General features: G+C 47.0%; 1 protein-coding gene across 1 annotated transcript in view; it reads right to left on the reverse strand.

Moving 5' to 3' along the window:
- The window catches only part of CTSW (cathepsin W), a 242,907-nt gene that overhangs the window by 161,826 nt on the left and 68,362 nt on the right, over positions 1-12,719 (reverse strand). Inside the window, exon 3 of the mRNA XM_069644937.1 lies at positions 781-894. Within this exon, the coding sequence (XP_069501038.1) occupies positions 781-894 (114 nt within the window). The remainder of the gene's footprint in view (positions 1-780; positions 895-12,719) is intronic.

Below are 12,719 nucleotides of genomic sequence, written 5' to 3' on the forward strand. Positions count from 1 at the left end.
GGGAGGGAGGGAGGGAAGGAGATAGGGAGGGAGGGAGAGACACATCCTGACCGATGCTACAGTAACAAGACTCCACCGGGCTCAAAAAAGTGCAGGGCACTTAAAATCCAACGACTAAGGACTGTCCCAGCAACAGGGCAAAAGCAGACGGGAGAGAGGGAAGGGTTAAGGGCCACGGTTCTATGAAGAGGCGTGAATGCTTTCATATTTTGTGTCCAGACTCATCCCATCACCTCAGTTAAGCCTAATCCCGTATTTCCTTTTGTGTACAATAACCTCCCTTGAACTATACATCTTTGCTTGGCATGGTCTGTCGATCCTTTGCCCCTGCTGGCGTATAAAATATTGGGCACTCAATTGTGGGTAGTGTAGGATTATGGCTTTCAAATGCTGATGTGCAGATAACAAACTCAAACAAACAGAAATAGTGAAAGGATGGTAAGCAATTGCAGCCCCCCCCTCCCGACTGAGGTGCTCGGCAATGCAGCCCACCCTACTGAGGTGCTCGTCAATGCAACCCACCCTACTGAGACTGCATTCATTTACCTTCCACTTGTGCCTGGGTAACTGGAGACCTCTGGCTTTCCAGTCTAAACACTTGCCTCATCTGCCGGGGATGGCAAAGACTGCCCCCTAGCATGGGGTGCCCGGCCAGGGGTGTTGATAGGTCTGGATAGGTTTGAACTTCTGTCCAGGGCTACAACCAAAAGATCTGGGGCTACAACTCCCTCAGCCCCCCCTTAGCAACGCCTCTGAGCCCACCTGGCAGCGTGGACCCACCTGTGAAGTCGCTGAATTCAGTCACGCCGTATTGAGCTGTGCCCTGGTCCGTAGCCTGCAGGTGCCTCGCCCTGGCTAGGTTCTGCTGGAAGATCTCAAAACGCTGCTGCAGCTCTGTGGAGAAAACAAGAACCTTACTTTAGGCAGAATGGAGATAGTGGGCAGCCGGTCCCTCGCCAATTTACCAGTGCACCTCCACATGGCCTACATAGCATCCACTCCTGCTCTCCCTCCCAGTTGTGGTTGTAGAACTCACTGCACTGCTCTGCCAAAGAACCTCACTCCTGACCTGTACCACCCTGGCTATTTAAGTGCTGAGCTCAGACAATGCACAACACTCTTAAATTCTAGCCAGTGATAGAAGTGTACAAAAAAGTAGTGGAACTGTGATTCCGGAGAAGAACAGAGTAGGAAGGAAGCGAGCCGCCTGTAACACATTTTTCAAGGGTTGCAGTCATGCTGTTTGACAGCCAATTGAGTTGAAACAGATTTACCTGTAACTGATATCGAGTGGTAAAATGGAGAAGTGTGCTTTAACTTCACAAAGAACAGTTTCAGAATGGTTAAAATGGTTGCAAAAAGTAGTGGAACTGTGATTCCAGAGAAGAACAGAGTAGGAAGGAAGAGAGCCGCCTATAACACATGGAACTGTTAACAGTAAAAAATAAAAGTAATGGAACACTGCTCCCGACCGTTCCCTCTCCCTTCAACCCCTGTTTCTAGCACACTTTCTCCTTCAAATATTCGAACACACAAACCTTCTCCCACACATAGACCCCACCCCTCCACCCTCTGCCAATGCACCAGAGAACTCCTTTACTTACCCTGCCCCCACCAACCCTCCTTTGTGCAACTCTAAACCATCCAACAGAGAGCTGTGAGACTCATCTTTGACCTTGAACCAGATGATCACACCTCCCCGGCCAACATCAAACTCCATTGGCCGCGCATAGCCTCTTGAATCAATTTCAGACTTCAGTCATCAAGGTCCACTAGCCAGTAGGACCTCTCGCATCATCGGACTCTTCCCTTCTGATCATTGTGACCTTTGCTAAGCAGCACCTGGGAGGCTGACTCTTTGCTGTTCCCACACTCTATCCTCCCATCTTCGACGTGACCATATCTACTATCGCTTCCTGTAATCCATTCAGACTACTCTTTTTGTTACATTTAAATGGCCACCTTTTTTTCCTACCCACCTCTCTCCCTTCTTTCTCATCTCCTTGGCCGAATGGTTTTTTTAGATTTTAGGGGTACCACGCTGTGACACAATCATCCAATTGCATGTGTGTGCTACAAGGAACCTATGTAGATACATGCATAAATAAATAAACTGGCCCTGCTATTTCAGTTCTGGGGGCTATGCATTGCCATGCTGAGGTGCAGCATTGGCTGCTATTCACAGGCCCGGCGCGGTTGTCCTGGGCCTGGTGATGCTCCTAGAGGTAGTCTAGGTAGAAGTGAGGAGAAAAAGAAACCTAGGGCCAGATTATGTTATGTTATGCTATTGTGCATTTGTATAGCGCCTTATATACCATTGGTAGGATCTCAAAGTGCTGTGGGTTGACGCCCTTGGGGACCGTAGTCCATGTCAGTGGAGAGGTAGGGTAGCATATAGGGCTTGGGTGCACTCAAATATGTGCAGCCAGTGCGGTTTGCGCAGAGGTGGCTGCATTCTAATGCTAGGTGCGGTGCAGTTGTTGTGAGAGATCAGTGGAATTTGTGCAGCATGGTAGTTGGCCTCCGAGTCTGCATTCTGGCAGCCGTGGGGCGTGTGTAAGATATTATGTGTGCAGCTAACAGAAACTTTGCACTCGTGCCTGTGTAGTTTTGCACTGTATTAGCATTAGGGCAGAGTTTGCCCTTGGGTTGAAACCTATTCTTTCAATGCATTTTTGCACCATGACAAAGATTGCCCCTGTGCTAAAATGGAATGGTATTAGCACTAGGACAAACTTTGCCCTGGTTCAAAAATGCATTGAAAGTTATATGTTTTCTGCACAAGGGCAATTGTTGCCTTAGTGCTAATGCCACAGAAAATGGGACTTGTCACGGTGCAAGGGTTTTCTAATATTGCTCCAATGTTTTTTTGCAACAGGGCAAACTTTGCCTTAGCGCTAATACTGGGCAAAACTGCACTTGCGCCAGTGCACAGTTTCTGTAATCTGGCCCCATGTGTTCCTGCAAGGGGCACTTGTGGTGAACTAGTGAACCACCATATTAATCCAATGATGGGGGTCATTTTAAAGTAAATGTTGCTTGCATGCAGGGGACCACCAACATTTGATCTGCTCTTGGGTCCCCTGCATGCCTTTTTAAACCTTTAGAGGCAGAGGGGAGAAGAGTAAACGCGAAGTAAACCCTCTTTTAAGCTTTTATTTGCCCTCCGTCTTGCAGAAAAGTAACGCCGCTGCCACAACGCTTTGCAAGGGGCGTTTACTAATGGATTCCTATGGAATTTGCCTGGTTTTGACTGGTGTAAAAATAAGGTGGATTCGCTAGGAATCCATTAAATTCACCCCTGCATGCAAGTGTCATGCAGCCGTGAAACAAAATGCGATGACATGTAGTGGAGGAATGCGGGCCGAGATCTTATCTCTGCTCTGTGCCCCTCCTCCGCCTTGTCACTGCATTAAAATGGGGGCAGACAGGTAAATCAGGGCATAAAAGCATTGCACCCTGATTTACCACTCCACCCTATCTAAAATGAGACTGAATAGGTCTTTCATGACGCGAGACATTTGACCATTGCCCCAGAGGTGCAGAATTTGAAAACAGATATCCAAGTGGGAAGGGAGAAGTAGCTGTTGGGATGAATCATGGGAAAGCCGCCGATCCGTGAGTGTGGAGGGCATGCCGAGACACACGGGTGTTGTATACTTGATGAAGGGCCACCTCTGCAGTGTCACATCAGGGGGTCTTTTTGTACCAGTCGGATAGGGAAATGGAGGTGTACAAACCAAGAATATTGCTTTTACACCTTCATTTTCATCTCCATCCCCTTTTTTGGGCTCACATAAGGCAGAGGAGGAGCATGGAGCGGAGTTCAGATCTCAACCGTGCTTTCTTCGGCCATTTTGTGTGAGCAGTTCATGCAGTTCATGCAGGCGTTAAACGAATGGATTCCTATTGAATCCAGCTCGGTTTTGCACCTGCTCTGGAGCAGGTAGATTCCATAGTAAACGCAATCTGCAAAGTGTAATTTGCAGGCAACGTTTATCTTTTCACCTTGTTTTATTAATTCATCTTTTATAACGCGCGGGCCGGGATTCAGTTGCCCCTGAGCTACCGTTTACTCTCTGCTTTGGAAATGTTGAAATTTGCAACCAGCATATGTTCCAAAATGACCCTCTCAGAAACCCTCAGATGAGCAGTGAGGAGGAAGGAAGATCGAAGACTTCACAGTTGCAGTGTGTGATAAAGAAAACACAGCCACCCGCTTATTCAACTGGAGAGTGCATGTGGAGCCCCCCTTGAATGCAGTGCACACAATTCCATGCGGTCTCTTTCTTGCCCCCATACCGACCACCTTTGCCCCAATCAATTTTTTGGTAACATTAGCGGCAGGCGGCATTTTAGCACATAACCAAAAAAATAAAACTGCAGAATCATTACAGATGCAGGAAACTCATCTATTAGAGCTCTGTCCAGGCGCTAGGGGGCAAACACGCATGCAAACCTCCTAATTTGCATATGGATTGCACCAATAGAAATGACTTCACAGAAAAGGACATCGAAAGGAGCATCATCAGTCTTTGATACTTGGAGACACCATGGAAGTGACTTTAGAATTAGTTGCCTTAAGTAAGCCAGGTGGCAAATAGCTTTGTGGTGCAAAATACCTCAATTGCACTATTATTATATATGGAGCAACTCTACAGTCATTAGGTTTTTTAAAATAACAACATAATATATTAACACAAACTATGAAGTGAATAACTTACAGAGCTGCAGATAAGACACAGGGCCTGATTGATGGAATACATTGCACGGTAAATAGGGGCTTTACGCGCCAAATTTCTGTACACTGCGAGGACTTCGCGCAGGCTCGGCATGTGTATGCGAGCAGCAGAATGCCTTGCACGCGACACCTCGCAGAGCGTGGGCATGGCCTGCGCATAGACCATAGTAGGAGCGCTGGCTTGCGCAGAGGTGTTCTCGGTGCACAGGCTTTGCAGGATCTCTGTGCACTTTTCCATGAATTGAGCCCACAGTGCGATTAAATGATTTGCCCAGGATCACACACTTTGGTTAAATGGTGAAACCGGGATGTGGACAATTTAAGCAACTGAGCACATCCTCACAGGTTTAGTTGATATAAATATTAATATTTATTATGGTTTTGCTTTGCATTTCATGTGTTTAAATAATACTTTATTTATAGCAATGCCTTGGAAGCAAACCACATTACATAATAAACTAACCTTCCATAGTAAACTAACTATACACTAGATACACATTGTCATAAAAATATGTTGGGCAATAAGAGTATGGCATTAGTTTCATTCTCCCCATTCACCATGCAAAGCATGCAGATTAATGTGAGCCTAACAGATACCCTTGGGTTTTAAAGCTACAGTCATTATTGCATAAAGCATGCGGCATTATGCACCCTCATCACTGTTGATCACTCCCTCCCATACCCATTTCCAAAGGGACCAAAGTCCCTGCTAGTAGCCCCCCCTCCCTCCATCCCTCCCATCAGTGCCTAATGGTTCACATTGAAACTCTCTGTTGACACAGAGCAGCGTGAGAGCTCCTCTGCTGGCCGGAGCTCCTTGAGGCATTCTTCTCCCAGCAGGACATCGCTCCCGTTTGGAAAGGGTAAGGTGTCCTGCTGCCAGTAGAATGAGCGTGCAGGAATTGCTCAGCACACATTGCCCTGCCAGCGGGATACTTTTCCTGTTGGGCACCCACATTTTGGTGCCGAGCGGGAGAGGTGTCCCATTGACAAATGTCCCGGTGAGTCTCTCAAAAGAGCCCCTAAGGGGACAGCTTGCACCACTCCCCCTGTTGATCTGATGATGGTGGATGGATGCTAAGCACTCATCTGGCTCAAGACTAATATTAGCTGGTCAATAACCTTGGCTCTCGGCCACTTCCCGGGATACTTAACCCCCACGCATTTGCATTCAAGATTTAACAAAGGCAAATATATGACATTAGCGGAGAACATTCTTGTGTATAAGAAGCCGCACGTTTATTAAATGCCAATTAACAACTTTCTCAAGTTACATCATATCATCCAAGTCACGCAATCTCAAATTACAATATAACATTGCATAAAAATCTTGTGTGACCAGCTGACCGTGATCGTTGTCTAATATCTCCCCCCACCTCTTCCTTCAGTTCCTGTTTTTTAGCCACAACTCCCCAGCCTGGTGTGGCAGAGGACTAGCCCAACCTCCCTGGTTGTCCCGGGCTGGAAGGAGCGCTGTTCATTGCTTAGTGAGGGAGGTGGGGGAGAACCCCCGCCGTCTGGCCTACAGACGGGCCCTTACTGCAGGGGGCGATCAACCCCGGTTTTGAAATCAGAACCATGCCTTTGTTTCTCTACTGCCTGGTGAGACAAGGCCCCTGCCGATTGTACCTTGGTATTATTTTGGACCATATTGTCATTTTGACACTTGTTCCGGGATGCGGGAGGCGGGAGGTCGGGAGGGGAAGTGACGTGGGAGGGCAGGGTGTTGGGCAGTTCCTGTTGCGAAGTGAAATAAAGAAGACACACTAATTTCTGTATCTTCCATGAGAGCCGATAGCCGCCTCAAGGACGCCATCATCTTCGTGAGCAGATGCCACTCTGCCTAGGTGCACCACTAATATCTCTGATCTGCGTTGCTGCTGCAGCAGCAGCAATCCAATGTATTTCTCTAACTCTTCCCATTACATTCCCGGCTTCCCCCACCACTGCACCATCATATTCTGATTCGTTAGTTCCCCCTCTCCATGCTCCATCTGATACAGGCTCTTGACACGTAGGAGTTTCCAACCACCTATACTGTTTTCTTTGTCTTTTGTGGTTGGCCTGTTAATTGAGGGCGGGGGGTTGGGTGGGACAAGTGTGCTGTTCACATCTTGCCCAGCCCAACGTATCTTTTGTAGCACTCTGATTTCCAACCTCCTGATCTTTTAATCCGGTGCTGTCTAAGCCAACCCATGTGGCCGAGGGGGCCGCCCCGATCCTAAAGGAGTGTATGCCAAAACCACCCTCATGAAGCCCCATTTTGCCCAGCCCCAATTTAAGCATCCCTTGGAACTGGTAGAAGCTCAGTGCTGCGCCATTCCTGCGCACCAGCTGCGGAGCCCCGCTACTGGTGTGGGGCCTCTCTGATACATATTCGCAAGTCTTCACACTGGGCAGCATATTACCCTGCCCTTTTATATTTTAGCTATTTTTGGCCTCTGGAGATGTGCCATTGCCCCAAAGATTTCAGGGTACTTCAGCGCTAAGAAACCTTTCCCCCACACCCGCGTTGTTGCAGGGTAATAACTCATTGACCCGTAGCCCCCCAAAGAACGCTAGTGCGGAGGCTGCCCTAAACAAACTGATTTCATAATTGTCGGTGCACGCGTGCTGGAGAGAGTCAAGCAGGGCTGTGCGTCTTTTGGGCGTCTGCGGTCTTCCTTGTGCCTGTCATGTCTCTCCCAGCCCTTCAAGGCCATACGAATGTACCGCCCTCTGGTGGGAGCCTCCCACCCCACTAGCTTGTGGTAATGTGAAATGGCAGTCAGGTGAGTTGAGCTCCAACTCCTGGTCGTTCTCCCTTGGCCAGTAGTCACTGAATCGTCTTTTGGGAAAGACAAGTGGCGTATCAGATGAAACTGGCACAGTTCCTTCTTCGGGACCACTCCTAATGGGATATGATGAGGGTTGGCAGTGGGGGTGCCCGTGAATGGTCCACCCTACCCAGTAGTAGCTCCTTCTCAATTTTTCATCTCACTACAGCCGGCATAAGCTAAGCTGACAAGATTTTCTGCATCCCTGCTCGTGATGGGCCCCCTGTATGGTATGTTAAAACCCTGTGATACCTGTTAATTAGCAGGAGAACCATGTTCAATCTGATATGGGAGGGGGCCATGGTGGGTTGTCTAGCGCAGACCCCCTTATGGTTGTTTGGGGCTGTTCTTGGTCCTGGGTCCCGTTCACTTCTGTTTGTTGCCGCATGCCGTTGAATTGTGGTTGCCCCAGCGCTTGCTGCATGTGGCTTGTTCCATTTATTTCTATGCAGCTCTGTTACCCCAGGAGAAGTGACCCCGAAAGGAACCCCTTTGCATATCGTAAGGCCATGCTCTCTCTCTGGCCGAAAGGAATACTCTGGAGGTGCTTAGATTTTTTTTGAAAATTTTATTTTAGTTTATAACATGTGCACAATACTACATAATGAACAAAAGGTAATATATACATCCAATATTCGAATGCAATAATACAAAAAACAATTATTTTTCTTATTAACCTGCTCCAAAGTTCACATTTGCAAACAGTTAGTATAATGTAAGGAATTTACCAAAAATCTTTTCAAACAATGCCATTTTCCTTTCTCTACGGTAAAGAACTCTTTCCATCTCTGCAAGATCATGCATTTCTTTAATCCATACTGTAATGTCCACCGAATCCGGCGTCTTCCATCCTCTCAGAATTGTTCTTTTACCCACCATAGCGCATCTGAAAATCCAATTTTTCTGACTAGTAGTCAGCTCTTCCAACACTAAATCACTACCCAATATTAGAGTCTTGAAATCATATTGTAATCTTTCACCTATAACCTTCTCACATATATTATCAAACTCCAACCAAAATCCTTTCACTCGTGTGCAATCCCATAACATATGTTCCAGCGTTCCGGATTCCAGTATACAAGCCCAGCAATCTGAGCTGTCACTCATGCCTCTCCTTTGCAATCTCTCTGGTGTCCAAAGCACCGGTTTAAGATCTTGATTTGTCTTGATCTCTCTGTTAACACAGTTTGACATTTTCACACATATGAGACCATTCAAACTCATCAATCTCGCTTCCAATTCTCCTGCTCCATTCCTCTCTCAATAAATCATTTCCTCTGTATGCGGCCACAACCATTCCATACACACGGCTAGCTAATCCACCCTCTCCTGGTTTTGGAGTTCATTTGAACACTTCCAAATTCAATCCATCTATTATTTCAACCTCCCCAATAGCTTTCTTAATTTTCCGATAGTCTGATCCACTAAAATTTGAAATGTTAAAGGTAGATTGAATCTCCTTACCTGTCATCCAACGCCCATCCTTGTACAGGTCTCCAATCCATTGCACACCGCAAAGGAACCACTCGTGCCAGAAAATTACCTTTCCCTCTATTTTGATTTCGGATTCATCCAGATTGAGGCCCCTGGTTCTCTTAAAGCCTCAATACCTAGATAACTATTCAGTTTTTCCCATGTGTTCCTTATACTCCTCGTTATAGGATCTTTTAGGCCACCTATGTTACACCTTTTCGTCATCGCTGCTTTGTACACTTACATAGGTGGAAAATGTGCAGTTCCGCGCTTTGTTGTGCAGATGCGCGATCTATTTCTGTCAATACCACCAGTTCTAGCGGTACTGTGGTTCCACGTCATCAGTGCACGTCAAGGACAGGTCACATGATTCTTCCACGCAACCAGCTGACTATTACGACATGTCATGTGACGCTATATCAGAACCGAAGGCTTTCGCCTTCGCGCGTCGCTCCTGTATTTCAGGACGCTCCTGTGCCCTTCCAGCGCTTCCTTCCAACCATCTCTACCTTTCACTCCGAGAACCCTCCACCTCTCAGCAACAACTAGATTCCTCCAAATCTATCCGTAAGAAACCCCTCTCTTCTCCCAATCGATTCTATTATTCCGCTGTCCTCCTATATTTACCTGTTGTTTTCTCCCGTTAGAACCTGTGATACAGCCATCAAATCGGGAGGTCTGCGCCTTGGATAAACCACCTGTCTGCAAGGATCTCCGACAACACACCTAGGGTTTTTTCCCCCTTGAGGGTTTCCCTGGGGGTCCTGCCTCTTCCTGTTGAAGTTTCTTTCTTCCCTTCCAGCAGAGTAGGGGTATCAGGACTCTCAGGGAGGCTTTTCAATTCCGCCGCTGCTGTCCCGGTTCCGGCGTTCCGACCAGGTTAGTGGAGTTTTATATCTCATTCTGGACTATCAGATTAGAGTGTTACAGTGAGCGACGCCCTAAAAAGAAACTCTCTAGCTTGGTCGGAGCGGCGGTGCAGGGATGGAACAACAAATGCAGCAGCTAATGGCTGCTATGCAGTCTATGTCTATTGAAATGCAGAGTCTTAAACAGGACAATGCACAATTAAAACAACAGTTGACTCGGGCCTTTTCTGAAACCCCTCCCGTTACTCTCTCCTTGGGCAAGTATGATGGTGACCCACATAAGTTGAAAGAATTTCTTGATAGTTGCATCATTCAGTTTACGTTCAAATCTCGATTCTTTCCCACGGATAAGGACAAGGTAGGATTTCTCATTTCACACCTAACGGGTCCTGCCCTTGCTTGGGCTACTCCGTTAGTCACTTCCGGAAACGCTGTATTGGATTCCTATCCAGCGTTCTCCAACAGTCTCAGGTCCATGTTTGGTCGACAAGAGATTTCGGTAGCCACGCAGGAAAGGCTTCTTGATCTCAGGCAAGGTCAGAAGGACCTTATGTCCTATATTACTCGATTTAAACAGTTATCTTCAGAAACCGGTTGGCCTGATGACGGACTACTCACTCTCTTTCGACGAGGACTTGCGGAGGATTTGAAGGATGAGGTGTCCAAGATCCCACGGCCAGCGAATCTGGCGGAGATGATATCTTTGACTATGCAAATAGACTACCGCCTTCAAGAGCGTTCTATCGAAAGGAAGAAAGGGAAAGGTCCTCGTCTCAACCCTGATATCTTGGCCCTACAACATAAGACCACTCCTTCTGAGGAACCCATGCAGATAGGATCTGTTAGAGGTCCTATTTCAGCCATAGAGAGAGAACGACGGAAGGCCTTGAACCTGTGTATGTATTGTGGGTCTTCTTCCCATTTGTTACGAGATTGTCCTGTTGTCCCTCCTCGCAGATCCAGACCTTTGCCGTCGGGAAACGCCAAGCCCCTACCGTAAGGGGAACCACGGTAGGAGTACAACTTCAGGGTTCCCCGATAGAAGAAGAGTCCACTTTTGAACCATTGGCTAATAACCCCTCCATGGTTGTACTTTCATTGACCATCTTGTTGCCTGACCGTAACTTGATGGACATACCAGCTCTGCTCGACTGCGGAGCCGCTGGAAACTTCATTGATGATAAATGGGCAGCTAAGAACGGGATAGACAGAACTCCTAAACCCTTTTCTACACCTATCTTAGGAGTCGATGGTAGTCCATTAAGCTCGGGACCTATACGAGAACAGACCAAACAGCTAACTTGTTTGATCGCCTCTCATAAAGAGTCATTGGTGTTCGATTTAATCAGAGCGGCTCACTTCCCCATTATTCTTGGTCTGCCTTGGTTGCGATTACACAACCCCTACATAAATTGGAAGGCAGGAACACTTTTTTTGGGCTCGGAGTACTGTGTCACACATTGTCTTTCACGCAATTCGGTAGGCCTATATATTCCATCAGAGTCTCCTCCTACCACCGAATTGCCTTCCATCGGTCATTTGAGTATGATTCCCAAATGTCATCAACACTTTCTCAGGGTGTTCTCAACTCCCCAGTTTCCAACACTTCCGCCTCATCGAAGGGATGATTGTCATATAGACCTGCTTCCAGATCAACCGGTTCCGTTTGGACGAATGTATGTTTTGTCCCAACGGGAGAAGAGTGCCCTTCGAGAGTATCTCCATGCTAATATTCAGAACGGTCTCATTACCGAATCTAAATCTCCCGCTGGAGCTTCCTTATTTTTTATTCCAAAGAAAGATACAGAAGAATTGAGACCGTGCATAGATTATAGAGGGCTCAATAAGATCACTATTCCTGACAAGTATCCCATGCCATTGATTAAAGACATTCTTGAAGCCGTCCGTGGAGCTACTCTCTACACTAAATTAGATCTCAGGGGAGCCTATCATCTCATCAGAATCGCTCCGAATGACGAATGGAAAACGGCCTTTCGAACCCCTTTTGGACACTTCCAGTACCAAGTAATGCCCTTTGGCCTGGTTAATGCGCCGGCTGTGTTTCAACGGTTTATGGATCACCTTTTCGCCGATTTGCTGCTTCATTGTGTCGTCATTTACCTCGATGACATTTTGATATTCTCAGACACTCTTGAAGACCACATCCAACATGTTAATCTAGTTCTGAGTCGTTTGCAGACGAACCATTTGTATTGTAAGGCAGAGAAGTGTGAGTTCCATCAAGCTCAGATAACCTATCTTGGATTTGTCATCTCTGCAAATGGGATCTCTATGGATCCCAGAAAAGTTTCTGCCGTGCTAGATTGGCCAGCTCCTTCCACCGTCAAGGAGGTTCAGCGATTTCTCGGATTCGCAAATTTCTATCGGAAGTTCATTCCTTGTTATTCTGAGACTATTCTACCCATTACTCGACTACTCAAGAAGGGGATCGTCTTCTCTTGGAATCCTTCTGCCCAACAAGCCTTTGAGACCTTAAAGGGTTTATTCATCTCCGCCAGGGTCTTACTCAACCCGGATCAATCCCGCCAATTCATCCTTGAGACAGACGCTTCTCATCACGCTCTAGGAGCTGTCCTTCTACAAACAACTGATTCGGGGGAGGAGAGACCGGTGGCCTATCTGTCAAAGACGTTTACCTCCTCAGAACTACACTACTCTGTTCTTGAAAAAGAGTTATTGGCCATAAAGAAGGCTTTCGAAGAATGGAGACATCTTCTACTAGGATCTCCCCATACCATTGTGGTCCGTACAGACCATCAGAACTTGAAAGTACTACAGCAGGCTCAAACCACCAATAGT

The sequence above is a fragment of the Ambystoma mexicanum genome, chromosome 2p (assembly GCF_040938575.1).
Source record: "Ambystoma mexicanum isolate Mex_15411 chromosome 2p, UKY_AmexF1_1, whole genome shotgun sequence".
Taxonomy (NCBI): Eukaryota; Metazoa; Chordata; class Amphibia; order Caudata; family Ambystomatidae; genus Ambystoma; species Ambystoma mexicanum.